The 26,718-nt window shown below is 39.5% G+C and overlaps 1 protein-coding gene across 2 annotated transcripts in view; it reads right to left on the minus strand.

Moving 5' to 3' along the window:
• Positions 1-26,718, minus strand: part of DHRSX (dehydrogenase/reductase X-linked) — a 210,295-nt gene that overhangs the window by 64,085 nt on the left and 119,492 nt on the right. For both annotated transcript variants that reach the window (XM_032678072.1, XM_032678071.1), the window contains one exon: positions 1,289-1,390. In XM_032678072.1, the coding sequence (XP_032533963.1) occupies positions 1,289-1,390 (102 nt within the window). The remainder of the gene's footprint in view (positions 1-1,288; positions 1,391-26,718) is intronic.

Consider the following 26,718-nt stretch of genomic DNA (forward strand, 5'->3'; position numbering starts at 1 on the left):
ATGCAGTGACTTCTCTGAGATTGCTGAATAATTTAGTAGGTTATATTTCAGATGCATTAAAACCCCAACCCAGCTCATCAGACAGCCACAGTAAACAAGTGTTCATACAGAAAAAATATAAGGGGAGAGAAAGTAAATAAAGGTGAAAGAATCACAGAATATGCCAAGCTGGAAGGGACCCACAAGGATAATTGAGCCCAACTCCTGGCCCTGCACAGGAACATCCCCAAGAATCACACTGCATGCCTGAGAGCATTGTCCAAATGCTTCTTGAACTCTGTCAGTGCTGTGACCACTTCCTTGAGGATCCTGTTCCAGAACCCAACCACCCTCTGGGTGAAGAACCTCTTTCTAATATCCAACGTAAACCTCCTCTGACACAACTTCAGGCCATTTCCTCAGGTCCTGTCACTGGTCACCATAAAGATCAGTGCCTGCAGCTCTTCTTCCCCTCACGATGAAGTTACAGACTGTAGTGAGGTCTCCTCTCTGCCTCCTCCAGGCTGAACAGACCAAGTGCCCTCAGCTGCTCCTCGTACGGCTTCCCCTCAAGGCCCTTCACCATCTTTGTTGCCCTCCTTTGGACACTCCCCAATAGCTTAATATCTTTCTTACATTGTGGTGTCCAAAACTGCCACAATATTCAAGGTGAGGCCATCCCAGTGCAGAGCAGAGCAGGACAATCCCCTCCCTCAACCAATTGGTGATGCTTTGCCTGATGCCCCCCCGGACATGATTGGCCCTCCTGGCTGCCAGGGCACTGCTGACTCATATTCAACTTGCCATCGACCAGGACCCCCAGATCCCTTTCCAAAGCGCTGCTTTCCAGCATCTTATTCCCCAGTCTGTATGTACATCCAGGGTTGCCCCACCCCAGGAGCAGAATCGGGCACTTTCCCTTGTTGAACTTCATAATGGTTGGTTTTTGCCCAGTCCTCCAACTGGCATAAAGTACAGCTTCCCTTTCCTTTTTTACTTTTATTCCAGATTCTTGGATTCTTGTGTAGTTGCATGATTTTTAGTGCTAGAGAGCTAAAAAAGCACAGCAAAGGAACCAGACTTGCAATAACATCATGAGCAGCTGTGACACTGAAGTGTTCAGTCTGCTCATTTGACTCTCTCTGCAAAAAATGCAATTTAACACCTAAGAAGACATCCCTGCTACTGCAATACTATTGTAACCTGCTGCATGTTTCAGATAACCTATTTGAAATGTGAAGTGATAGATGAGAGCTCCATTTGTCACATCTTCCCCTGCAGATATGTGAATAAAAAAAACAGAACTCACCATTATTCACCAGGACATGGAGTGGACAATTCTTTGCTCTAAACCGCTGCACAAATTGCCGTATAGACTTCATGGAAGCCAAATCACAGTATAAAAACTCCACTGGGAGAGGAGATGAACAAAAACAGAGTTAAGTCAGTTACAATGATATAAAAACACACTTATATACATTAACAAGGACTCCTGTGATAATGTCACCAGTATAGTAAAGGTTTTAAAAATAAACCAGGCTTTTCAAAATCATAGATGAAGCTGGTCTCAGAAGGTTTCTTCTTTCTCCATTCTCCGCTCATTTCTATCTTTAAACTATTGATTCTTCACAGAGCAAATATGGGGAATGTTGCATCCAGGAGGTGAAGATGGGTGTCAAATGGAGCAAATATGTCCCAGTCCTACAGTTTTTTCTACTACTACCATTTAGGGAGAGGGGCTATACCTCTGCAGCACTGAGAGGATCATGACATGGCAGCTGGAAATTAAATAGGGAGAGAAGGCATGTCAGACACCACAGAGTTTCCTTGTGTTTCTGATACCAATATGCTGCCCTTTGTTTTTTCACAGATTATCTTCTGAGTATATATGTTAGGAATAGTTTAAAAACAAAAGTTTATTAGGCTCATAGGAAAGATGAGCAACAGGGTGCCCATATGGTGAATCAACTGATCACTGATAGCAAACACAAGGATTTTAAGTATTGCTCCTGTGAGCATCCAGGGACAGTTGGTGTCCAGGTCACTTGGGAGCAACAGCCAGTCACGTAAATGCTATTTAAGCAATGGCAGCGTGATTTAAGAGGAACATACCTCACATGGATACTGTGGGCAGCACCCTGCTTACGCTGCTGGTGTTGGTCAAGGGGCAGGGGGCTGGCAATCTGACTACACCAACGATCTTGCTCAAGAGGCAGGGTGACAGTGTCTCAAAACATATTTGATACCAATATGTTTTTATTTCCAAGAAAACATGTCTCTAACAAGCATCCTTTTGTCCAAAGCATTTGTCAATCATTGACCTTCCCTAGAAGGCTATAAAATTAATTGAATAAAATAAAAAAAGATTACTTAAATTCCCCGGTAACTTTAAATCCATCAGGTCTGAAAATTGTCCTCCTGTTGCAGTTGGGCAGCTTTCAACCCCTGACTCTCACAGCACTGCCTCATCAGTTGCCTTGCCTTATATAACCATCCATGACTTCAAAACCACTTACAGGGTTTTGAAGTGAAAACGAGCAGTGCCCCTCCCCCCCCAACAGCAGTAGCTATCCCCACACAAACAATCCAAATTCTTTAGAAACTCTGCAAAGGGGAAAAAGGAAGAAAATTATGATCTTGTTCAACTATTTTGACCTCTAAGAAAGTACATATTGCATGACTGGCTTTTGGTTTGTTTCAGCATTAGCTATGTTTGAAGCAAGAAAATGTGAGCCTCTAGCGCAGACATTCATCTCTCCAATGGTTTGCTACACGTCACTGTGGGAACGCAAGTCAGCTAGTTGTTGTCAGCTCCACCCTGGCGGGACCCAGTACATTAGGACTCTGAGGTGGACTTGCTTGAACCTCTTCCAGAAAGTGAATTTTCTAAGGAAGACCAAAACTTGAGAAAGTCAAACAGTAATGAGTGATCTGCAGTGACTAAGTCCAGCAGAGAGGAAGGCAAAGGCTTGTACAAAGCATAATACCCTTGCTCACTGTGTCCTTGCAGGGTGAGCTCTTACTGTCCTGTTTGATTTCAACAAACTCCCAGATTTCCTGAGCTGTGGAAACCTCTGTACAGATGCCCAGTCTCCAGGATGGTTTTGGCCACCACATCAAAGGACTGGGGTTCCAGAGCTTCACTGTGTTTTCCCTGCTCCGCTCTGCCCTCCCTTCTCCTGCCCCCAGGCTGCTGCCCTGTGCTCCAGGCCCCTCCTACAACATGGTTTCCCCCACCTCTTCTTATGAAAGAATCAGCCTTTAAGAGAAGAGGAAATTAAAGATATATAGTTCTTCAAAAATGTTAAAGAATGCCTTTCTGATAGGAAGATCAAACTGTTGGGTAAATAGGTTCCAGTAAAAGACTTTTTCTCTTGCTCTTTTCTCTGGTTCATCAGGGATGTTGCCCAAACTGTTTCATCCTGTCCCTACCAAGGCTCTGAGCTATAATGCCTCTTTATAGCACGTCAGTACAATAAGAAATTAGGAAGGCCTGCAGGCACAACAGCAAGATAAATGAAAAAAGACAATCACAACTGTTATTTAATTCCTTTACAGAGCAGTTCCTTCAGTTCCCTAACGTTATATATTTTGAACCTAGACAGTATTAGTCTTCTGAAACTGTCTTAGTGAATGTATATAAATTTCTCAGTGGCCTTTTCCATTAAAAACCAACCAAACAACAACACTTAGATTCCAGTTATGAGATAGTGTAAATACAGTTTTTCAAAGTGGCTCTAAAGTCATACCATTCCAAGAACACTGATCCATGAATAGAAATGGACAATTTATTGAGCTCTCTGCAGACCTTTAGGAGGGCTGCAATTTTGTTTAATTTCACTGATCCCCTGCACCTGGAGATGGTAAGGAAACACAAAAGTTATCAATTCCTGTAAAAGAAGACAGTTGCTCAGGCTATTCCTTTTGTGACCTGGCAGCTGTATAAAACCACTGTAATTGCTCAGATACACAAAACCGGGTCCTACTTGTTAGTAACTAGTGCAACAACAAACGGAGTGAAGACCTAGGTGAAGCTTTATGCTTTACTTCTCAAGGCAGCTCATCAAGGAAAGAGATTAGGAAAAGCATGATCAGCTTCTTATGAGACAGTCATTCACACTGCCAATGGAGGAGTCACTTTTAATACAAAAATATTCATTTTGGTACAGGAGGCATTAGACTTTCATTAGCTGCAGTATTCTGTGTCATGGTGCAGGGTTCAAACACTTCTTCATCACCTATATGGACTCTGACAACATTACTGACTCCCTTGGATTTTACAAATGCCACTATATATGCAAGAAAAACAGGCCTCTGGGAACATTCACTAAGCTAGACTTTAATCCCTCCCCTTACCTGACTTTGAAATTGTCCTTTTCTGCATTGCCAGCAACAGTGGTGGTTAGATAACCTGTGTGCCAAGGCGAGTGCTTTTTAGTCTGACCAGTGCAGTCCCATCCTTCTTGGGAATTAACTTTTTGCTAAGCCATCTGATCTTGCCTCCCTTAATTTTGCAGTTTTGCAGAGCAAATGCTGTCCTTCATTATGATTGTACAACGCCCAGACTAATGGAATACTAGGCCAAGGCTATCATTACTAAACTTATTTATTTGCTTATATGGGAAGTGTGCCATCATATTCAGTATTTGTAAAGCACTTGCCATCAAAAGATCAGAACATGCTTTGGAAAGGAAAACAAACAAGCAAGTCAACCCCCAAACTTTTCTTTTTGCTCACAGGGCAGAAACACTAATGGCCAGAGTCCTTGTTGGTGTTCATTCATGCATGGAGGCTCTCTGCCAGGGAGGCGGATTTACTGGTGCGGGCACTGCAGCGACTGAGGTGTTGATCCACCAGAGAAAGAGTGCCAAAATGTGTCTCCAAACTGTGTGCTGGCTCAGAGTTAGGGCTTTGAATGGAAAATAAGGTTCTTCTTTTTCCACGGTGCAAATATTTGTTTGTTGGTTTGTTTGTTTGCTTTTAATCAATGTACTGAAGAGTTACAAAGTGAGAAGCTAAGGACAATGAAAAGTTTCCAGAAAAGTTTAAAGCATGCACAAATATACTAAGCATACCAAATTTTTAGATGCCTTAATTAATAAAGACCAATGTTTCATAATGTGAGCAAATGACCAAACCTGATCGTGAACTAGCAATATGATTTGAATTATTTTAGGGAAACAATAATAGCAAAAGGTTTTCCATATAGGATAGCTATGAGCAAAAAGAAGATGTGTAATAACAGCAGGAAAACTGAACAACTCCAAAATTCTTATCTTTTACCACAGTAGTGGTCATTCTGCTTTAGAGTTTCATAATATAATAAGTTTTTAAAGCTAAGTTGTTCCTTTCATTTTCTGCATGTTATTTAGCACAAAAATGAGGAGTAGAAGCTACATACAAAATAAGCTACATACAGAATATCTGCAGCTAATGCTATTGAAATACTCAAATTTCTAACTCTATCCATTTTATCGCTCCTCCTATACTACTTGCTTTCAGCTACTTGTATAGTGACAGACATGGCCATATTCCTTTCTTCTACTGGAAGTGTTCCGTGTTCTTTATCTAAATAATCTTTCCAATGAAAGTGAGTACCACCATAATTGCCAGACACTGGCTAAAATTCTCACTCTTAAAAATATTTTTCTATTCTTTTATTGTAATCTGATGACTCAGTTATCAAAAAGTTATTAGCTAATGAAATACAGAAGGAGCACAATTTTCCAAAAGACAGCTAGAGTTACTTATGCCATTAACCACATATGAATAGATATGTATATCATGGGTATAACATGTAGTTGAGTGGTGCAGCACCTTTTCAGTGACAGAGAAGTCAGCAAAATGCTTTTGTGGCTGCAACTCAAGAGGCCCATACAAATCCCACAAAGCCACGCTGGCTGACCGCATGTGACACCACTGAGCGCCTGTACTCTGCAGTGCTTGTTTCTGCACTGAACACCCTCCACTTGCTTGGTCATGGTAACTAAAATTAGAGGATCTGAAGCAGTGGCATCTGTTAGCTCTTGGAGAGCTTTCTGACACCATGAGCCCCACAAAAGACAGGAGAAGGCCCAGTGTTAGGAGAGCCCGACACAGCCCGAGTGCTCACACTCCCCTGAGCTTCCCCTTGGGGTCAAATTCTCCATTTCTGTCTGCCTGCTTTCTTTTTAGCATCCAGAGTTCTCCTCTGCTTTCTATGCCAGCACAGTTGACTCTGGCTGCACGTTTCTTGTGTCTGTATCACAGGGCATAAAAAGCATGAAATGGGACTTTCAGTCTACTACAGAAGGAAAATTCAGAAGCAAAAATAATGGACAGATATTGCAGTTAATGATCAGGGACTGCAACTTCTAAGATATTCACTGATCATCTGAACACAGGAAAATGCAATATTTTGGCTTCCACAAAGACTACAGCACTTAGGCATGATTTAGATCAGATTAAGATAAGGCCACCTACCAACCAGACTTTTTATGCATTCAACTCTAACTCATCGTGTTGGAATTCTTATGGACAGCTAGAGCTCTGCTTCAGCAGAAATCATAAGTCAAAGTCAACTTGCTTTTAACACTTATGCCAAAGCAGTTTTCCATCATGCTTCCACTGCCTTTGTGTTAAAAATACAAGAAGGGGATCCATTCTAGGGAAAGCCGCAAGCCTGCCGAGCAATGCAGGGAGATGAGAACTTGTTCATGGTGGAGAGAGACAATAGAAAGGATTACTTTGCCTGTTTCTGCTTGCCACTTATCTATCCAGTGTCTGAAGGCACCAGCAGGAACAGTTGCTTCTCCAGCAAGGGACAGCACTGGTTCATGGACAAGATAATAAAAAATGGTGCTCAGTAGTCATGTATTCACGCTCAAAAACTCCACAGTGGGTACTGAGGAATTGGCCTTTCATTTGCTGTTCTGCCTCACAGAATTATACTGCATAGCAGCGAGCAGAAATGTTGTCCTGCTCATAAAGAACTGAGAATGCTTCTGAGCACCAGGATAGTGTAACAGAGATGTTTATCAGAAAGGGCTCTTAATGAGTCAGATACCCACCATCTGGCAGATGCTGCACTGCAGAGCTATATGAAGATGAAGTAGAGCAAACGTCAGGAAAAAAGGAGCATGAACTGGGAGGAAGAGAAGACATAAAGAAGTACTGACTGGAGCCTCCTTCCTTTTCTTGCTGCACTGTCCTTGCTGACACTACTTAACAGTGGCTTTGGCTGGTTCAGTCTAGCAGGAAAAGGGTATCTCCCTTTTCCTGTAGTCCTTTCTCCCCAGCACAAGGTGTCCCAGAATCAACTCATCTTTCTCAGCAAGGTCTGCTCATCTGCTTATATATCTTCCAGCCAAAACAAAACTTGTCCTCAATCAAAACAGGGTTGCCAAGGGAGAGGAATGAACTTCTAGGCAGATGAAGTCAAAACTGTGGCTACTCTATGACAATGCTGTGAATGGAAAACGCAAAAGCAGTTCTAGGCTGCTAACACAAACCTGTGGTTTATCATTCTGTCATCTGGGTATGTGCAGAAGCACACAAGTCTCTGTCTACAAAACAAAACTGCCATTAACAGAATTTTCCTGTATTGCCTGGGACTCACACAAGGTCTGTGATGCAAGTTCTGCTCAGATGTGCATGGTGACAGAACACTGCATACTATTCAGGACTATAAAATTCTTACTTTAAAAGAGCTTCTAGGTAAACAAAACCAAACAAAATCCTTGTACCAACCAACTGCACATTGAGCACAATAAGAGATGGTCATCATAAATGCAGCAAGCACAGTGTCTTCTATTTATGCTGGACTCCTGCCTTCATGCACTTGATGACCTCTCTGGCTTCTACACCACAACCAGTATTACAATCTCACCCATTCTTCATTAGCAGCCAAAATTCAAAGGAATTAAATATTAAATTGATTAACATACAGAAAATCCTGGAATGTGCAATCTACTTATGACACTACCCGACCCTTAATTCTAGTTGTGGTTATGATGACAATTTGCATAACTTTGGCTTCTAATCCTTCAAATTGTTATAAGTATGTGACCGTGGGTGATAATGTTGGGCATTTTATAGTTTCTCCCCAGTATTATTCTCTATTATATCTATTATATCCTAAATAATATTGTGGGCCTTTTTCAGACCACTGATCTTTCACAGACTATTAACAGAAACAATAAAGCATGGCTAACTCTAGCACAGATTTACTGTTCAAGTTAATGCCTGTGATATGCCATTGAAGAAGACCAATGGAAGGCATCCATCTGGCAAAGTGTGTGAACGCGGATCAAAATAGTGAGCACATTTAAAGATATACCATTTTTTTATATTAAAAGATACTCTCACAACTTAAGGTAGCCTAGTTTGTCTACAGCCTTCCAGCAGGCAAGCAAGAGCACCTAAATTCAGCTGCTCCTTCTCTGAGTCATCCATTCTGGTGCCACTAACTTTAAAGGCAGTATAAAGAGATGAACGTCCTGTGCTTAATGTCAGCCTTTGTAAACAGCCTCTGTGTGTCATCCTCCAGCCCATTCAGGGGAACAAGAACTCTGCATCAGTGCTTACAACATGAAGAGAAATCACCCTGGGCAAATATTAGAAATTCATGCTTTTTGCTTCCTCATGAAGGTTTGAACATTGTCTATTCAAAGAGAAAAAAAAAAAAAAAGGCAATTTGTGGTGCCATTTCTTAACCATATAGCTTTACCCTATTTTACTAAGACAAACAGGGGAAAAAAAGTCTTCAGCTTTCTGAGAGATTCTTTCTTTCTCAGAGGTGGAAGATTAAAATGAAAAAATAAATTTGCTTTCAGAAACTGAACGGTCTGGCTTAGCTACTTTCAGCTTTCACAAGAGAAGTGTGTGGCTTAGTACAGTGATCCCTTAACTTGTTATATTCAACAAATACTCCAGCAGCTCCTGTGAACTGCTTAATCAAAATGGGCAAAATTTAAGGGAAAGAACAGCATTCCAGTCCAACACTGTCAGCAGCTCCCATTAATGCCAAAATATCAGCTCATCATTGGAGAGATCCCTGAACAACTTCACAGAGCTTCTTGCCACAGCACTGACACTTAACAGCAGTACAAAATCAAGGTAGTCCATCTAAAGCAACACAAATGCTCATGTGTGACTGCAAATTGCAACACCAGGTGGGATGTTATTTAAATATACTGCCATTTTAGCACAATTCATACAGACATAGCATGCTTGTATGTCTGTATGTCTTTTCCAAACATGCAAGAAGACATTTTCAGTTCAGCAGGGACAGGGCTTGAAAAGAAATAAGCTGTCATCATCTTGTCAGAAGAGTAACCTTAGGAGGTGGTGGCAGCAGGACAAGAGCAGTGGAATCCATAGCCAGCTCTCAGGGTGAAAAAGTTTATCTTAGCTTCCCCTGGGTAAAATTTCCTCCAAATTATCCACTGAGGAGGCTTTATTTTTTCAGAATGCAAATACAATAATAGATACATATAAAATTTCCTCATATGCTTGCTGGAAATTAGATGCTATCTCTCTCCTCCTCCTCATGAGTTAAGCCACTCATCACCCAGGTTTCTGACTGCAGAGAGACAAAATCCTTTAATATCCTCCCATGTCGCTATGGGAAGACTTTGTTTTCACCCCAGTGGAGAAGTGTTTTGAGAATTCCTTCTGTCATTATTTCTAGTATCTATGGGCGTGCCTTCACATAGGTTGAAAGGAAATATGATTTTGTCTCTTCAGAGGACCATTTAGAGCCCTGTGAAGAAATGGTGAGAAAATGCCATTGCCACATCAATTTCACTCTGAGCCTGACATTTGGGGAAAAAAAAAAAAAGTGTTGCAGTGAAAATGTTTCTTGTGTCTCTTTTTGAGATTTGAGGAAGGCAACCTTCATCATGTTTACAGCTAAGCATGTTTTCTTCCCTCCAGAGGGACCAAAACCAAAAGAATAGGCCCAGGCAAAAATCTCTCTGCCTCACAGGTACAGAAGAGCTCACAGTGAGCTTATGAAGAATTCTTCATTTATGGACAGAAGATGGTTTTGAATACCTTCATTACTATTATTAACCTCATTGCAGGGAGATTAGACTAGAGAATCCTTAAAGGTCCCTTCCAACCCAAACTATTCTATGATTCTATATACTTTTAGATGTATTTTCCTCTTGCTTCTGCGTGAATAGATTATTATATTAAATTTCATCACTATATTTTGTGAACAGAAAATATGTTTCTTTTTCTTCCCGGGTGACATTTACTCCTCAGAGTGGCTTAACTCTACACAGTGACTTGTATCTTATTTAAAACCTCAAAATATATACCATATATGTGACACACACATAACAGTGTCCTCTGCTGACATTTTGTCAGGAATGAAACTCAAATAAAGAGCTTTTTGGATGTAATACAGAGTCAAGCTATCAATGAAGATAAAAGTTAGCAAGGCTTATACAAGATGACAAAATAAAAATGTATTTCAGAGCAAGCTACGACCATGAATCTTCCTAGAAATTATGCTGAGTCCTCAACTGATTTATAATAGTATAGTTCTGCAAAGTATACAGAGCTGTCATTTGTTTCCAGTTTCTCAGCTCTGGATTTGCACATTCCCAATGCATCCTGGGTTGCATAGCTTCAAAGTTAAGATATCAAATTACTTGTACAATTTGATGATCAAGGACACATACATGCATATGAAAGACTGATGGCAAAAAAAGGGCTAGAGACCTTTCGTTGGTAGCCTTCTCCTTCAGAATATTTTATTAGACAAGTAACCTGACAAAAACAAGCACCAGCACTCATCTTAAGCTGTTTCTGTCTTGACTTGCAGAATTTCCTTTCTATATGAACACCTTACTGTTCACATGCAAATTAAATTTATTTATTCAAAACATTTTCTCTAAGCTACCCAAATCCTACCCAACTCAATTCAGTTTCAAATTAGCCACTTTGTTCATATCTGTACACCCCAAAATCTTGCTTACCTCAGCCTCCCTAATTTATTCAACTTTTAATGTGATATAAGCCCTCACATTCCCAATATATTCACTTTGGAGAGAGAATCAATATAAGTTTCGGTGAAAAAGAAGCTGTTCAGAAAGTGAGGGGTTTGCTAAAACAGGGCTACCTTAATTACTGGCCTTCATAGAGCCATAATGTCTGTAGAACAGACTTTTTGTTTTAGTTGCTACAGTAATGAACCTCCAAATTCAATTAGCCTGCTTTTGGACTGAAATAGCTCAGCAGTGATGATACTCCAGTTCCCACAGTGTCCCAGAACTGACCTGGGCCACTTGGTCATTATTTGTGCAGGTCTGGCTCCTGTCACGCATGTAATTGTCAAGAGATGTGAACTGACTTGTAACCTTCAGTCCTGTAGATTTTATCTGCTGATATAGATTTAAGTATCAAATGTTTCAGGCAAAACTCAGAATGCAACCAATGTCCTAGTCGGCCAAGCAGGAACTTCTTTCCATAAACCAATATCAAATATATATTCAGAGATCTGAAAAAAAAAATCACTTCTAGTTAGACCATTTGTTAGTACGCTGTCTAGGTATTTCATACATTATATCAACTTTCGATTCCTGGCTAGACTTTAATACCAGAGTATCATTATGTGATGGCAAAACAACTCTGCCATTGGCTACATTTCCTGAAAAGAACATGTATTTTCTGAGAGTAGCTGCTTACCATTTCAAAACCACCAAAATAAAAACCTCCAGTATGAAGAAGTAGGTTTGGTATTACCACAAAAACACCTCAGCAAATATTTTGCTCCACACCCTCTGAGGTAACACAGGGAGGCTGATAGTGTCTCTGCAAGGTTTTTGTCCTTGAAGTACTACAAAGCACAGTCAAAAAAAAAATAAAACAAAGAAGGGAATAATATTTCCAAGCTCCAGGCACAAATAACTTTGAGTCATCCAGAATACATCATCTTTTGCTCTAGACGTGAGAACTACCCATAACACATACTTCAACAAAGACTACCTTCCTTTTCCCAAGAAATTTTCTGCTTTTTTCTGTCCTGTCAGTCCTAGTGCCTATGAGGCAAAGTTGAGGAGCTCTCAGATCTAGCTTCAGTCCACTTTTTTCCCCTCTTTTTTTGGAGATACCCTTCACGTGGATAATCAAGTCACTCCTCCCCTGTGGCAGCCAAGGCAGCAGAGCCGGTGGAGGGGAGGCAGAGGGAGCAGGCAGCAGGGGTGGAGGAGCCACGAGAGGCCAGGGCTACCCCTTTCACCAATAGTGCAGCTTTAGGACTAGGTTAGTCACAGTTAACCTGGTTTCTGACCTGGTGGCATGGCTGCTCTCCCCTCCCCTGCCCCTCTTCATTCCATCCACATTCTGTCAAGGTCTGTTGGTGCAACTGCTTATCCTGGCTCATGCCAAACTATACCTGGAATGTTATCTGGGTTATGTTAAGGGAATATGAATAACCTTTGGTAGCAATGCTGTCATCCTTTGCCACTCCTCCAAGAATCGGGATACACAGGGTTACTTTTTCCTTTTCTTCAGATCTAACACTTGGCTGTTTCTCTTTCATGCTTAAGCAAGCTTAGGTCTGTAGAGGGCTTCTAAGATATGATTCATCTGACCTGTTTCACAAATCTAGTTTAAGATGAGATGAATCATGTCTTACAACTGTTTATTCCTCTCCACAGACTGCAAAAGGAGCTTGGGGACACTGACTCAGATTTAAACCTCTGCATTATGAACTAAAAAATTAGGTGACTTGAATCCCAGCATTCCATTTCAACTAATAATGAACAGAGAAGGAGAGAAAAAAATCAAAGAACTGGGCATGTGTGCAGATGACTCAGTGTTATCTGGCATACTCAAGATTTGGAAAAAAAAAGGAGAGTGAGAACTTCCAGGAGAATCTTGCCAAAGGCTTATAGATAGCTGTAACACAAAGAAAATTCATGATGGAAAAAGATAAGAAGTCTTGCAGTGAGTGTTTAAATTTTTTTCTTATTGTGAATGCCTCTGAAATAATAATGAATTCTCAGCAGAAAAATTGAGATATGGTTGCTCATTCTAATTGACAAACACATCCCAAGAGTCAAAGAATGTAAAGCTAATTGTAGTGGTTGATTTTGGTGAAACTATGTATGTACACGCACATAACTGAGACTGAGCTTAAGCAAACTGTAAGACATTACAACTTTTACAATAATTACAGTATAGCTGTGCATCTCAGCTGAGAACTGGCAGCCTTGCTGCTGCTCTATAAATCACACAGCTCACACAGCTACTAGTCTGCTGCAGAGATCTTACAGGCAAGCAAAGTGACACGAAAAAGAAGTGTAGAAGAATAAAATGCTAAGAATAGAACCAGTCTCTTGATTGCTGCTTCACAGGCTGCCCTGTACATTGGATCCCTCCTCCTTTCTCTTTTTACTTCTATAGAAATAGGTATTTCTTATTATTTTTAGGGATGTATTAATATAAAAAAGGCTTTGGCTTTTTTTCTTTGAGATGGATTGAAACTTTAGATGTCTCTCCTCACGCTATCCTGTTTTGTTACTTTGCTATTCTCATCTCACCTCCCTTGCTGGTCCTCCAGAACTTTTAACATGATCACTCTAATGGTGTGTCCCTATTCAGTGGTGGGGCTTTAAAGTAATTATCTTTCATAGCACTCCCCTCCTAATGCTGACCTGGAATTTCAGGCAATGTCAGCCAGAGTCGCTGAGAAAGGACCCACAGGGTTATTCTCCTCCATTCAGGGCTTCTGGTATTTTCATTCTTCTTGAAGGCAAACTGACTTTCGGACATCTGAATAATTCTTGCCCTTAGGAATATGCATTCCATGTCTTGTTCAGTATTGGCCCATGGTGTTAAGCATTTTCATTAGACATTTTGAGAAGAAAATTCTTCCTTTTGATAGAAAAAATAACCCCGGGAAGGCTATGTCCAACTGGAAAAATATACTAATTTGGGAACTATTTAAGAAAGAAACAGGTACTTTTAACTGCATAATTTCCTTTTTCTTCCAATATAATGAAAACAAAATATTTTTTTTCTAAATGTACATCTTGGGGAATGTACCAAGAGAAGAAAAAGCAGATACTTAAGTCTTTCTCCTATTCAAAAATCCAACTTGTATGTTATAGCCTTTTGCTCTTTACACCAGCCTCAGAGAAAGGACTACCTATACAGGTAACTCTTTGCATTCCCATTCAGTTTGTGGACTTTCTGGAGATGCTTCCATTGGCTAAACTAATTTTAAAAAAGTGTTGGTGAGATACTTCTCCAGGTCTGAATTTCTCACTTGCAGAAGGGACACAAGGTACGAAGCCATGTGTTAGTCATACTAGTGATGGCAGGCAAGCTTGCTGAAGTGGTGAAAAGAGATGTATAGCATTGTTAAATGCATAACAAGTGTGTATGAATCTCCTTCTGTGTAGACCTGCTTTCTAGTTAATGGGAAGCAGACCAGCATCAGATAGAATGGTCTGTCTTTTAAAAGGCAATAGTCACGGCACTGTTTTTTCCTTTGCTGAACACCCTTCAGGGACAAGCCTTTAAGAGAAGAAAGGGAGAAAACGGATTCTCATTATTCTGCTTATGCCTAAGTATAACCTAAATAAAGTTAAACTTGATTTGTTTTCCCATTCTCTAACCTAAGAAAAATAAATGCAGAAAGACAAACCTCTTTTAAATTTTGCATCCGCTGCATGGAATTAATAATGTATGAAATTATTCTTCCTACACTTTCTGATGTATTATTGGCATTTGGTTAATGAAGAAGCTAGAAAGCCTCCTCACCATAAACTATTTCTAATACATTGATAACTATGATCCTGACACTACAAAGAAGGCGAGTAAAGATCTGCAACTAGCAGGATACTGGATATGAGAACATGAAGGTTTTTGATTTCTGCTTAATGCAAAACTAACATTTTGGGGGAAGAAAACCCCACACACGTATACTGCAAAAGAAATCGGATAATAAGTTGTATGCATTCGAGCATGCAGTTCTAGCAGACAATCTTTAACAGCTGGTCTGGATCTGACTGGTACCATTTGAATACACTTTGAATTGCTGCAGAGTTCCAGATTAGCAGTGCTGCAAGATCAAAAATCTGTGATGCAAAATTTTGGTGTTGCAAGTCACAACATATAAAAACCACATTGCCTGTTTTTAGCAGATTCTTACCCACCAGAGTGCCTCCATAATCCTATTTTATGGTTCAGCTCTACATCTATAAAAGGCTGCATTTGGCCTCCAATGCCATGGTACACACTGTACAACCCTTCCTGGTGCTGGGTAGGGTAGTGGGTCTCCTTCCTACCCTCCTCCTCTCATCCAGGAAAGGGCAGCGCAGAGAAACTGGTCCCCACCTGGGAAAACATGTCAGCTCTGCCTGGGGGAAAGGGGGTGGTGGGGCTGCTGTGAGACTTGGAGCAACCACCTAGCCCTGGTGTCCCATGTGCTTCCTCCAGTAACTTCATAGGAGTGACACAGATTTCCTCAACTATTATTTTGGGGGGCCAAAGTAAATTTGCTGAGCTGCGTATAAAGCTCTGGAACAACACATTTCTAATAGGCAGGTAAAGTGCTAATCTGATGGTAAATTATATATTTGGGTTTAGCAGCTTGGCTGCTTTGTTTGGTTCTTTCGGACTACTTGGATGGCGGCCATCAGTGCTCTGTGATTTATCTCTATTTAATTTTTCCACTTTTTCAGACCCTTGGCTGTTGGTAATTCAATTTCTGGCAACTGCAGACCTTCACTCCCTATTATAAGTTATACCCCAAGGCAGACATACTACCATCTGCACTGCAACAGTGGTGGTAGCTAGTGGATGCAAAGAGGCTAATGTCCAGATGCCACTTGGGCTCTGAAACAGCTTTAATATACCAACGACTGTTTGGATTAGAAAGACTTTTCCGAATCCAAATATGAGCCTCTCAAAAACACTCTCTCAAGGGACCCCTCCACTCTATACTCCACTTCTGCATTTTGCTTGTCCTGACAGCTTTAATGGATACAGAAAACTATTTTCCTTTGCTCAGCCTCCAAAATCATCAAAGGAGGAACTAATCCCCATCCAGTCATTCTTCATACACACTCGCTTCACTTCCCACATGCTCCCTTATCCCCTCCTCCCAAACTCCACGCTCTCCAGAAAAAAATCTTCTTTTGGGAGATTTCTGGTTACAAACTTAGCTTTCCTGAGAAATATATTCTGTTCCCAGCTGCTGGCAGTAGCTTGACAGGTTGCAGGCACAGAGCAGCAGCATAAGTTGCTACTGCATGTAAGAGTAGGAAGGCATCATTCCCTCTCCAGCAAGCCTGAAAATGATAAAGGTATTGGCCTGAATTAAAACGGGATGATTATATTTTAGCAGAAATTACCCCAAAATCGGCCTAAAAAGCCCCAAAGGACACCACCTGCAGACAGCGAGGTGGACAGAAAATGCATGAATGGGTGCAGTATGCCCACATTTGGAGCACCTGACTCCTGGCAAGAACCCACACTGAGTGTTGCTTAGATCAGCACCAGCATAGTTCATCTTCCTGACCTGCTGTGTGACACAGGGCCTGACCCCACACTTACTCATTCCTGAGTCAAACCTATAATTTCTCAGTGGGCTATGGCACAACTTGATGAACTTCTAGATGAGGGAAGCTAGCAAGAAACAAGGATGCTGCTACTTCTTCATGGGGGTAGCTATCTTAAGATGTGGGACGCCTGTGTGGCCACAGTTGCATCTTCCTGTCCTCTGATGAGAAAGGCGGACAACAGTGGTTATCTTGCATGATAACCAAGGGGGTGGAGAGTTGCTCATGACCCCACTGGAGAATTTCTTTGTTTTCTTCTATGTCTCCTTGGATAAATATTTAGATGTATAAACTGCAAATTTACTGGTATCTCCTAAGCAGAGATCCACCTGATATTATCTAGGCAGAGTTTCATCTGTGTCTACCCAAATGCTTCAGCATCTGTCTAATAACATATCTTTGAAGTTTCTGGACTTCACAGTGAGAATGCTGTAATTTGCTCCTTGTTGATAGGCACAGTTATCTACAACACACATCCAAACAGTCTGTGTGGATGACAGCCGACAGTACTCAGCCTTCATTTCTGTTTTAAGGTTACCTTTCCAAAGAGAATGAGGTGAAGCAGAAAGACTTCAGGTTCTGTAACACCCATTGTCTAATAAACTGTTCTGCACGTCATGACAAAAAAAGGTAAATCAATCGTGAATATTTCCGGTCCCTATTTTGGAAACAACTGCATTCTTTTTCTCTGAAGACACATCTCTCTTGTTGCCTCAGCTAAGTCAACGAAAAAGAAAGGAAGCCAGAGAGAACAGAGAACAATTTAAGACATTTGGGAAATGCGGAATTTAATTTTGCTGGCGGGCAATACTCACTTTCCACATAATTTGGGTACTTTTGTGGAATAAAGGACTTGCTACAGCCTGGCAGCGCTTTTAAGAAGATCTAAATTACTAACAGAAAACAAACCCTTTAAGATGCTTAACTTGCATTGTTCCAAATTATTACATTCTTTAGCTCTAATCAACGTGGTTTTGATCACTGTTCTTTTAAGATATATTTTATTAAAGCAGAAGTTACACTGTCTCTGCATAAGTTGTGACTCACAGCTATGATTTTATACTACTTTAATGTAGGACTGTTTTCAAAACTGTCTCCAAAAACCTGCGTATGAAACTAGTACATCAGAAAACATTTTCAAAAAATTATTTCTTTTTCCATAATTACTAATGCTGACACTTATTTTAGCACTGGCAACCATGGCTACAGTATCCAGTTGATAGCTTTTTTACCTCAGTTGGAGTGATCAGCAACCATTAAAAGGCTAAGAGTGTGCAATCAAGGTATATGAGTGACCACTGATGACATTTGAAAAGTTACAGATTATGCTTCATGCACAAAGTTGAAAAAAAGTAATTTTTACTCCATGCTCAGAGTAGGGACTCCTCTAGATTAACAAAGAGAGTTTGCCCACAATAACAGCAGTTTCTTATCCCTCTTTGCCCTTGGTCTCCTGGCTACTATGTTTTTCGGGCTGATGTCAATCCACTGTTAGGAAAGGGACAGTTTATGCTGCTCCTTTTTTTTCTTGGGAGTAGGGTCATGGTGCATTTTGCATAATACCTGGCAGGACAGCTTAACCTGAAGCAGAATCCAGGGCAACATCTTTCCTCCTCTGTATCACCGCTCTATTCCTTCTACTGCAGTTGCATTCTTGTATTCTTTAAGTCCCTCTTTAAAATCTGGTTTTGCTTACAGTAAGGGAGGGCATAAATTACACATCCATCCTTCCTTCCCCCTGAATTCTGTTTTCTGGAGCTTTTCAATGAAAGGACAGGGAAGAGGATGCATCTGGTACTTAAAAAACAGTGGGAGCAATCCTTCTAGTGGATGGAAATATACACCTTGAGAAGAATGTGGGTTGTGCATTAATTCCTGGCAGAAACATCTAATATGTCACTGTAAACTATAAGATTTTATTTTAATTACAAGAGGGAAAATAAGAGCAAGTTATTACTGGAGAAATTACACAACTGATGACTGGCACAAGAGAGAAGCTTACAGCTGGTACTTATCCAATTTAAAGAACATAGCCATGCTCTCTCAGAGGTTGTCTGAATACACCTGTTATACTGTGGTCAGTTTGTGACAAAGCCACCTAATAATAACAATTAAACCTGGAACCCAACAAGTTTAGAGATACAAGAAAAACAAGTATTGTTAACTCTGTAACACACCTTGGGTAAAAAGATGGTGAAAGGTGAATAGCTCTGCAAAAGCACAAGCAAAACGGAAGACACAAACTTTAATCTGCAATGGCAATCCAGTGTCTTAATACAAAGTGCTGCTACCAACATAGCTCCAAAATCAAATGCAGGTCAAATGTCTGGAATGATAATACATCGTTCCAATTTCCTTAGGATGCAAATCAAGAATAAAAAGGTTTTAAATATATACTTTTCTCAGTATCACTCTACTTCTAGAAACAGCAGGAAAAGCTCTAATATTGTCCAAACTTACCACTTTCACATTTTAGCAGATCTCTCCCTTTCAAATACTCAGAAAGAAAAGCATAGTCTGCAGAGCCTTCTAAGACATGGTTCTAGAAAAGCCACTAGTCATGAAAACCCCTGACCCAAGTATTCAGGAGAGTCAGCAAAGATTACCATGCAATATGGCTTATATACTTTAAACATCACAAGATTAGAAGAGCCATAGGAAAAGGTGTGATTGTTTTCTACAAATAGCAAGATTCCTGTAGGCCCTTGCTGCAGTTACAGTTTAGTGGGATCCCTTTGAAGCCAAAGGATGAGCTATCATATGCAAGGACATCAAAGTAGTCAAATAATGACACAGTGGCGTGGCAAATGCTATGGCCTTCCCTTATCTGTTCACAGGCTCTACATTTCTGCAGGGCAATGTGGATAGCATACCAATGTGCACAGGGACAGCCCAACAGATATGAATACTTGTCAGTGATGATAACGAATGGTAAGACTATCAGATTCACAACAAAGCATGGAACTGAAAAATTGCTAATTCAGTGTTCATATCACATTACTCAATCTACCTCAAAAAATACAGTGGGAAAAACTGTTATGAATTTTGAAAAAGCGTTAAAAAATCATCAGACCATGCAAAAGACATCTCTCTAACCTATGTGCTATTTCCTGGCCACTTATCACATTTATTCCAGCAGTTTCTATCCTCGATCCGTTAAAATGCAGCATTAAATAGGGAAAGTATTCAGTGAGTGTTTGAAAGCTGCTTGAACCCGAGGTTTCAAAGACCTTTGTAAGCCAAATTGTCAAGAAGGTAAAATACAGGAAAATAATTATATACATTCGTAATTAGTTCTTTCACTATTGAAATGCAAAAACTGATCTGTGAAAAATAAGTAATAAGAACTCTTAAGAGTGAAAATACAATGGCAATTTTCTAAATTAATTTAACAGTTGACTTACTTTAATTAGTGATAAATTGTTTATTGCAAGTTCTTTAATCACCTTCTATTTACGCATGGGAGCCCCAATCTTGGTTGAGCAATAGAAATCACTGCAATAATAAACAATACAAGATGTTATCTAATTCTTATGGTTTTGTTTTGGTTTGTGGAAGAGAGAGCAAAAGAGCTGGAAGACTCTGAATTTTATTTTATTGTATAATGTTGTATACAAACAACCTATTTGAAGTTAAGGTTAGAAAGCACAGAGTGAGCAGATCTTCTCAAATCATGGGTATATGCACATGCCCCATGTCATATCCCTTCATAAACTCATCAGCTTCTACTTGACACACAGCTTTTCTCCAGAGCTGAGGGAAACCTAAGCTATAATTTCACTTCTCCAGCTGGTGGGAAACTAACTTCTAACCTAAACCTATTCATAGATAGTTTATACTTCATTGGCTTTGTAAATTATCTTTTACTGAAAATTTACTTGTTTTTATTATTTTTCTGAATGACGAGTCCACAAGCAGCAAGAGTATTCTCTCTCTCAATTAATTATTTTTGGACAAAACCAGCCAAGTTCACTCAGTTTTTTTTGTTAAAGCAGACTCTCTGCTTATCTCAGAAAGCCACCTCCATTTCAGTTTGAGTTCACTTTACTGAATTTGAAGAGCAGGACAGTACCCTGTATTTCAGATGGAATTTAATGTAAGTTAAATATTTCCTAATTTTCTTTGGGTATACCACCAAATACATGTTAGGATCATTTATCTTTTTTACAGGTATATGAAAGCTTAAACTGCTATAGAGAGGCTTCTCTTTGTCACCTTTAGTTCATCCACAGATGTCCTCCTTTTCCTCTGTTATTTTTAACAGATGAGCTTTGAGTTTATAGCTAAAATCTTATTTTGTCTTATGGCTCTGGGAAGCCTTTTGATATGAGACAGACAGAAAATCACTTCAGTTTTAGCAGTTTGCAGCTTATTAGCACAGCATACTTTTGCTGAATTTCATTGCACCACACAGAGCTTCATTTGAGATGATTAAAATTTAATATCAAGACGTTCAACTAAGCTGTGCTGGAAAGTCTGCCATTAAAATTCATTTAAGTTTCATCACACCAATCCATGGAAAAATAAACTTATGACAGACTCAGAAAAGTTCACATTTAAATAATTCTCTTTATACCCATGCAAAGCATATAGAAAAAGCAAGCACCAAATATCACAGCAACTTTTCAACAAACTACCCCTTCTTTACTATATCTTTGGGGGTATATAGAAAGCAAAATGGGAAAGCAGAAGAAAGGACAGTGCTTTGAGGTGAAGGATGCTAATCTCACCACATGGAAAAAAACAGAAAAAACATGTCAAGTATTCAAACAAAAAAGAAGACAGTTTTCACAACATATGATAATCTATAGTAAAGTGAGTAATACAACAGCAAGAGTCACTGTGACTTGAATTTTAGTTGGAAGGAGATAAATTAGACAGAAAAGTGTTGACGAACCTTTTTCTCAAAAATGCTTTCATGACCATGAGTTGCTTTAAAATTAATTATACATTAACTGCAAGTCTTGTACACAATGGCCTGACATAGTACTTAACATTTTTATCATCAGAAGTTTAATGATAAAAACAACAAAAAATACTTTTGGTCCTCCTCCAGATGTATAAAGCATGACGTAATTGGATTATGAATGGGTAGAAAGTCAGTGAAGTATTAGCATTTGAGTGTTCTTCCTCGCTCAATTCATTTGGAGTACTTTCCCAGTAAATGCAGTGTTGGCATAACTCTATTCCTAGAGAAATGAACAGACATTTTCTGGAGAGAATGAACAGATATGGACAAGATAAGAAAAATTACAAGGAAATCTGGAAAAAAATCCCCACTTTGTTCTCCAAAGAGAAGTTCATATCCCTACCCCTACACATTGAACTTGAAGGGCACTTCAGTTTCCTCGTGGTCAGAAGATGATAGTGGGCTCTTTTGAAGGAAGCTCTGGACTGCATCAGAAAAATTACTATATCATATTTATATCATAATTCTATGATTAGAATAAACAATTATGACAAGAAAACAAAAATGTTTCTATTTCTACTTTCTTGGATCATAATTTCTAGCAGTTATATAGAATATCAGTACTAAGAAAGTAAATGAGTTACCCAGAGTTACAATTGTCAGAGGTATCTTGAAGAGTAGTAGCTAGACATGTTTTGTAATGTTTCTGTTTGCTGTGTCCAGGTGTAACTATCACCCACGAGAGACTGCATTCTTTGTGCCTGTCACTCTACTTCTACTATGATGCTGAAAAATGAAACTGATTTACCTGCTTATCTATCCCAGCTTTTGTTCTTTTGCTAAGAACACATTGACCCACATAACTATTATCTTACTCACATCATGACAGTTTTTTCAGAGATTCAGTGAGCTAATTAATTTATATTTCGGAACTAGAAACCCCTCTTTCAGAAAGGAAGGCTATTCTGATCCAAGTCTAGACAAAAGGAAAAATCCATCTCTTTTGGAAATTTTTATTTTATTTATTTTATTTTATGTTTTATCACCCTTGTTATTAAACCTGAATTCTCATTTGACCATATCTGCCTTTGAGGGACAGATGTCCAAAAATACCCTCCCTGTCCAAAATTTTCAAATCTAATTCCAATCTTCACAGGAGACCACACATTATACAATCTCACTATAACCATCCAAAATGTGGTATTACAACTAGTTGGTTTTCAGTTTTCCCTAACATATTCTTAATTGCTTTTGTTGTGCCTTTTATTTTTCCCACTGCTGCTAGTAGCCTTTAGTTTTAGTACCTTTTGCATTTTTTCCTCTTGAAATTTATGACAATGGGTTGTGCTATTCCAAGAAAAAGCTACATGGTCAGACAGAAACTGAACACAGATTTTTTGCCTGGGGTGTAAACTGGCGGGATGCAAGCTGGCTCTGGTCTGGAATTTGATGTAGAGCTGTGCATAAGCAAATACACTTGGCAAATACTTGGATAACACCTAGGTTTCCTTTTAAGGCACTTTCTCCAGTTATTTAGTCATTTCCTTGATCCACCCTTACACTTTCCCTAGATTTTCACTACCTTATGTACGTGTGTATATACATGTATGTGCACATATATATTTTGTTGCATCAAGTCTGATTTTTGGATTATCATTAAAAAGATGTGTATATACCAGTTAAGGAGTTTAATGTGCTGCTCGTTCTTTTGATTTCGCACAGCACTGGACAAAGTATGCATTCTCAATTTCCTTAATCTTGGGGTCATATTATTCTGATCCAGTTTTGGTTTAGGGTTGGTTTGTTGGGTTTTTTTTTTCCTAGGAAAAAAGGGATGGATGCATAAAATTAACAAGAGCACATAAAAAAGAGTTAAGGCAAATTCTTGACTTGCTACTTACTTTTGTGCAGCCTATGGGTTATCCCAATTCATCAAGGTTAAAAGTGAAGTTATTCTAATTCAAAGCAAACAATTTACCAGGTATGTAATTTGGAAGGTGAGATTTTATTCTTTCTTTTCTAGGCCAAACTCTAACTCTGCCAACTGGAGCTACCTCCATGTTCCCCCAGAAGCCAACCATTTCCGATGAAACATCAGCAGAGACCATTTTGTAGCCAGAACTTTGCATCAACACTGTTCATGCAGCTGAGGAGCAGTTGGCCAGATTTTAATTGAGTTTTTCCAAACAATGGACCTCAGCATGGGCTCAGGCACAAAGAAGATATGAAGCAAGTGAAAAGGGGAGGAGGTGACAGGGATTCAAACGGCAAACAAAGCAGCATTAGCTGCTGTGTCCAGGTGTCTCAGAGAGCTGCAGAAAATTTCAGTTTGGAATGCCTGGATGATACCTCCTCCCACACCTGGCCTCCTGAGGTTACAGATACTGCTTACTGAATGTTTTGTCCCTGAGGCAGCTTCTGCGCCTGTACCAAAGACACCCGGTGCACACTCTGGCTTGTGCACCCACTGCTCTGCCCCACACTGTGCATCCCATGGTGCCCATTGGATCACCAGATACTGCATCGGGCAAGCACCCTGCTTCTTCTGCAAAGAACCCTTTGCTCCTTGTGTCAGCAGGTACCAAACATGTCGACAGTCTCCTTTGCCCCTAAGACACCCAAACTGTTGAAGACTGATGGAGGCTGTAGTGCAATTCAAACCAACGCTTTTTGGAAACACTGTGCTGTGATGAAACAGCACGAGAAACACATCTTCTAGGAAAACGAATGCTCATTAGATGAAAAAAACATGGAAATAGCTATGAAAAATATGTCAGAGCGGTACTGCAGGGTTTCGGTGGCATTTTCCTCATACTCATTACTGAAATTAATTCACAAGACTTGCCACAATATGGTGATAGAATACAGCTGTAATACTTTAAGCTGTTGTTAAGAACTCAAAACATGACAATCAGAACAGTTCTCTGTATATACAATTAGAGCATTTATTTGCTTGTTCGTTGCAAAATTAAGAAGTAAAAGCAACCAGGAGCTGGGAAAGCAGCCAAGCACACAAACTAACTGATTGCTCAAATACACAGAAATCATATATACAGCTTTCAACCATTCTCTCAAAAGCAGAAAACCAGCTCTTCAACGTGACCAAACAACCTGGTTAGACAGGATGGCAAACCTGTTGTTAAAGAGAAGACAAAGTTTGTCTGTGAGGTGTAGCTTACACAATTATTGGTTGCTCAAAATAGCATGCACCTACATAAATCTGTCTCTGTTTAAGCTAATTACCAGAAATTATTCAGCAATGTAATTTTTCTTGATTCTTCGATTACATCAGACATACAGTTGTGTGCTGAGGAAAAGCATATCAGTCATATAAACTATGTTTTTTCCAGAAAAGTTGAAATTTCAGACTTCATTTTGCTATTGAGCTGCTGCTTTCCTAGGACTACAGATCATTTCCCCACAGCACATCAATATTCTTTTGCTCATGTATTACAATCAATGTGAATCAATCCTTCCAATCAAAGGTTCCAGATTTCAAATTATATATATTTCTCCTGCACTGCTATCATTCTCTCAAAATCAACATTGTCCAAACCAAGTATTAAACAAACATTTATAGTAGGAAAGAGGTATAAATTGCAGAAATGGAATCAACTTTGATGCACTCACAGGCAGCTTTTCCACTGAAAGTCTGGTATTTTCAAACTCTAATTTTCACCAGAGGAATAAGAAGAACTATTCAAATATTAGGTAAATAATTCAACTAAAGATATTTTAATTAATCAGATGAACTGCTTTTCCATTGAAAGAAATAAGAAATCTGAATTCAGCCTCAGAGAAGGTGCTGAATACAACTCTCTGTATTCCAGTCAAAGTCATCTCGAAAACTGTTTCTGATCCTCACTAACTGTATCAAGGCTGCAGTTGTGCATTCCAAATTCACATTGGTTTTTGTTATTATTATGTGTGACAGCTTTAGTCAATGTGGAGGATCAGAATTCATGGTACACAGCGTACAGAAGGATTCAGCGTCTCACCCTGGCAGGAGCTATTGAACATCCAAGTCATAAATCAGCCTTTGTAGGCTCTGATTAAGAAAAAAGTGTTGCTGACAGGTCCAAAAACTTGTTGAAATACTTTTCACAAGAGAAGTTGTTTATGAGACAAAAAGGTATTATTCCTCAACCCCTATTCCTCAACAAATATATGGCAATAAAAATCTTCAAAGACTTTCGTAAGTATTAACTAGCTAAAATTAATTTCACTAAAACTTCTACTTGACTGTTAAGTGGTTGGTTAAACAAAACAGCCAAATAAACCTACCTGCACGCTTAAACTAGAGAGTGGCTTCTGAAACAGATTTGATCCCCATTAATTACTTAAAATAATAAAGCATCGTGAATTTTGCCTACATATATTGAATGGACATTACTCAGCAATCCCTGAACTGTAAGAGTTGCAGTAGTCCTTTTGGTTTTCAAATTGTGGTTCAGTTTTCTATATCATTGTAATTACTGCAGCTGCACATTGCCAACAAAATCCTAGACTCTAAGCTCTTGGCTATGACAGCACATCTAAGTAATCACCATGGGATACTGGGCTAAACTCAAACAGGTTTCTTTTTTATGAGCTATATACATGAGCAAAAGCTAGAGCATGTTTAAACAAAGCAAATCAATTCAAGTCAAGCCTCCCTACTTAATAGATTCACACAGCTTATTAAGATGAGCAAACATGCCTTAATGAAGAACACCCATGTTCTAAATGAGAAAAATAAAGCCTTGGTTGTGCTATTCAGGCAGGGTAGGGCACCACCTCAGTTTCAGGACATCTCAGCATTTGGAGAAGCAAATCCACTACAAAATGAGATTACTGTGGAATTTTTACTCCTCTGCTCATTACTAGTAGTCCTACTTTGCTACCTAGCAGAGTTGTCTTGATTATCTGATGATTCCTCATTTGGTACATGACCCTTTGCAGGACAGCAAGAGTCACGGATATAGTAACTTCACGTTCAGCTGGGCTTTTCAGATGACAGGACAGCTTCTTTCACTTCCCCTTCTAGAAAATCCCCAAGTACTTCAGACGTTCCTAAGATATAAACAAATAGTGGCTCTAAAGGAAGATTTAGAGTAATATTGTTAGTCAGTGGAAACTACCACCATCATTTCCTATAATGAAAACCCTCCTCTTCATTTATTTTCTCACCACCTCAGTACAACTTGGAGAAATTGTCACTGTAACATGATCAACAATCGTGTCATCCTTGGACTGTGCTATCTCAGATTTTACAAGCTTTTTCCACTG

This window comes from Chiroxiphia lanceolata, chromosome 2 (genome assembly GCF_009829145.1).
Source record: "Chiroxiphia lanceolata isolate bChiLan1 chromosome 2, bChiLan1.pri, whole genome shotgun sequence".
Classification (NCBI taxonomy): domain Eukaryota; kingdom Metazoa; phylum Chordata; class Aves; order Passeriformes; family Pipridae; genus Chiroxiphia; species Chiroxiphia lanceolata.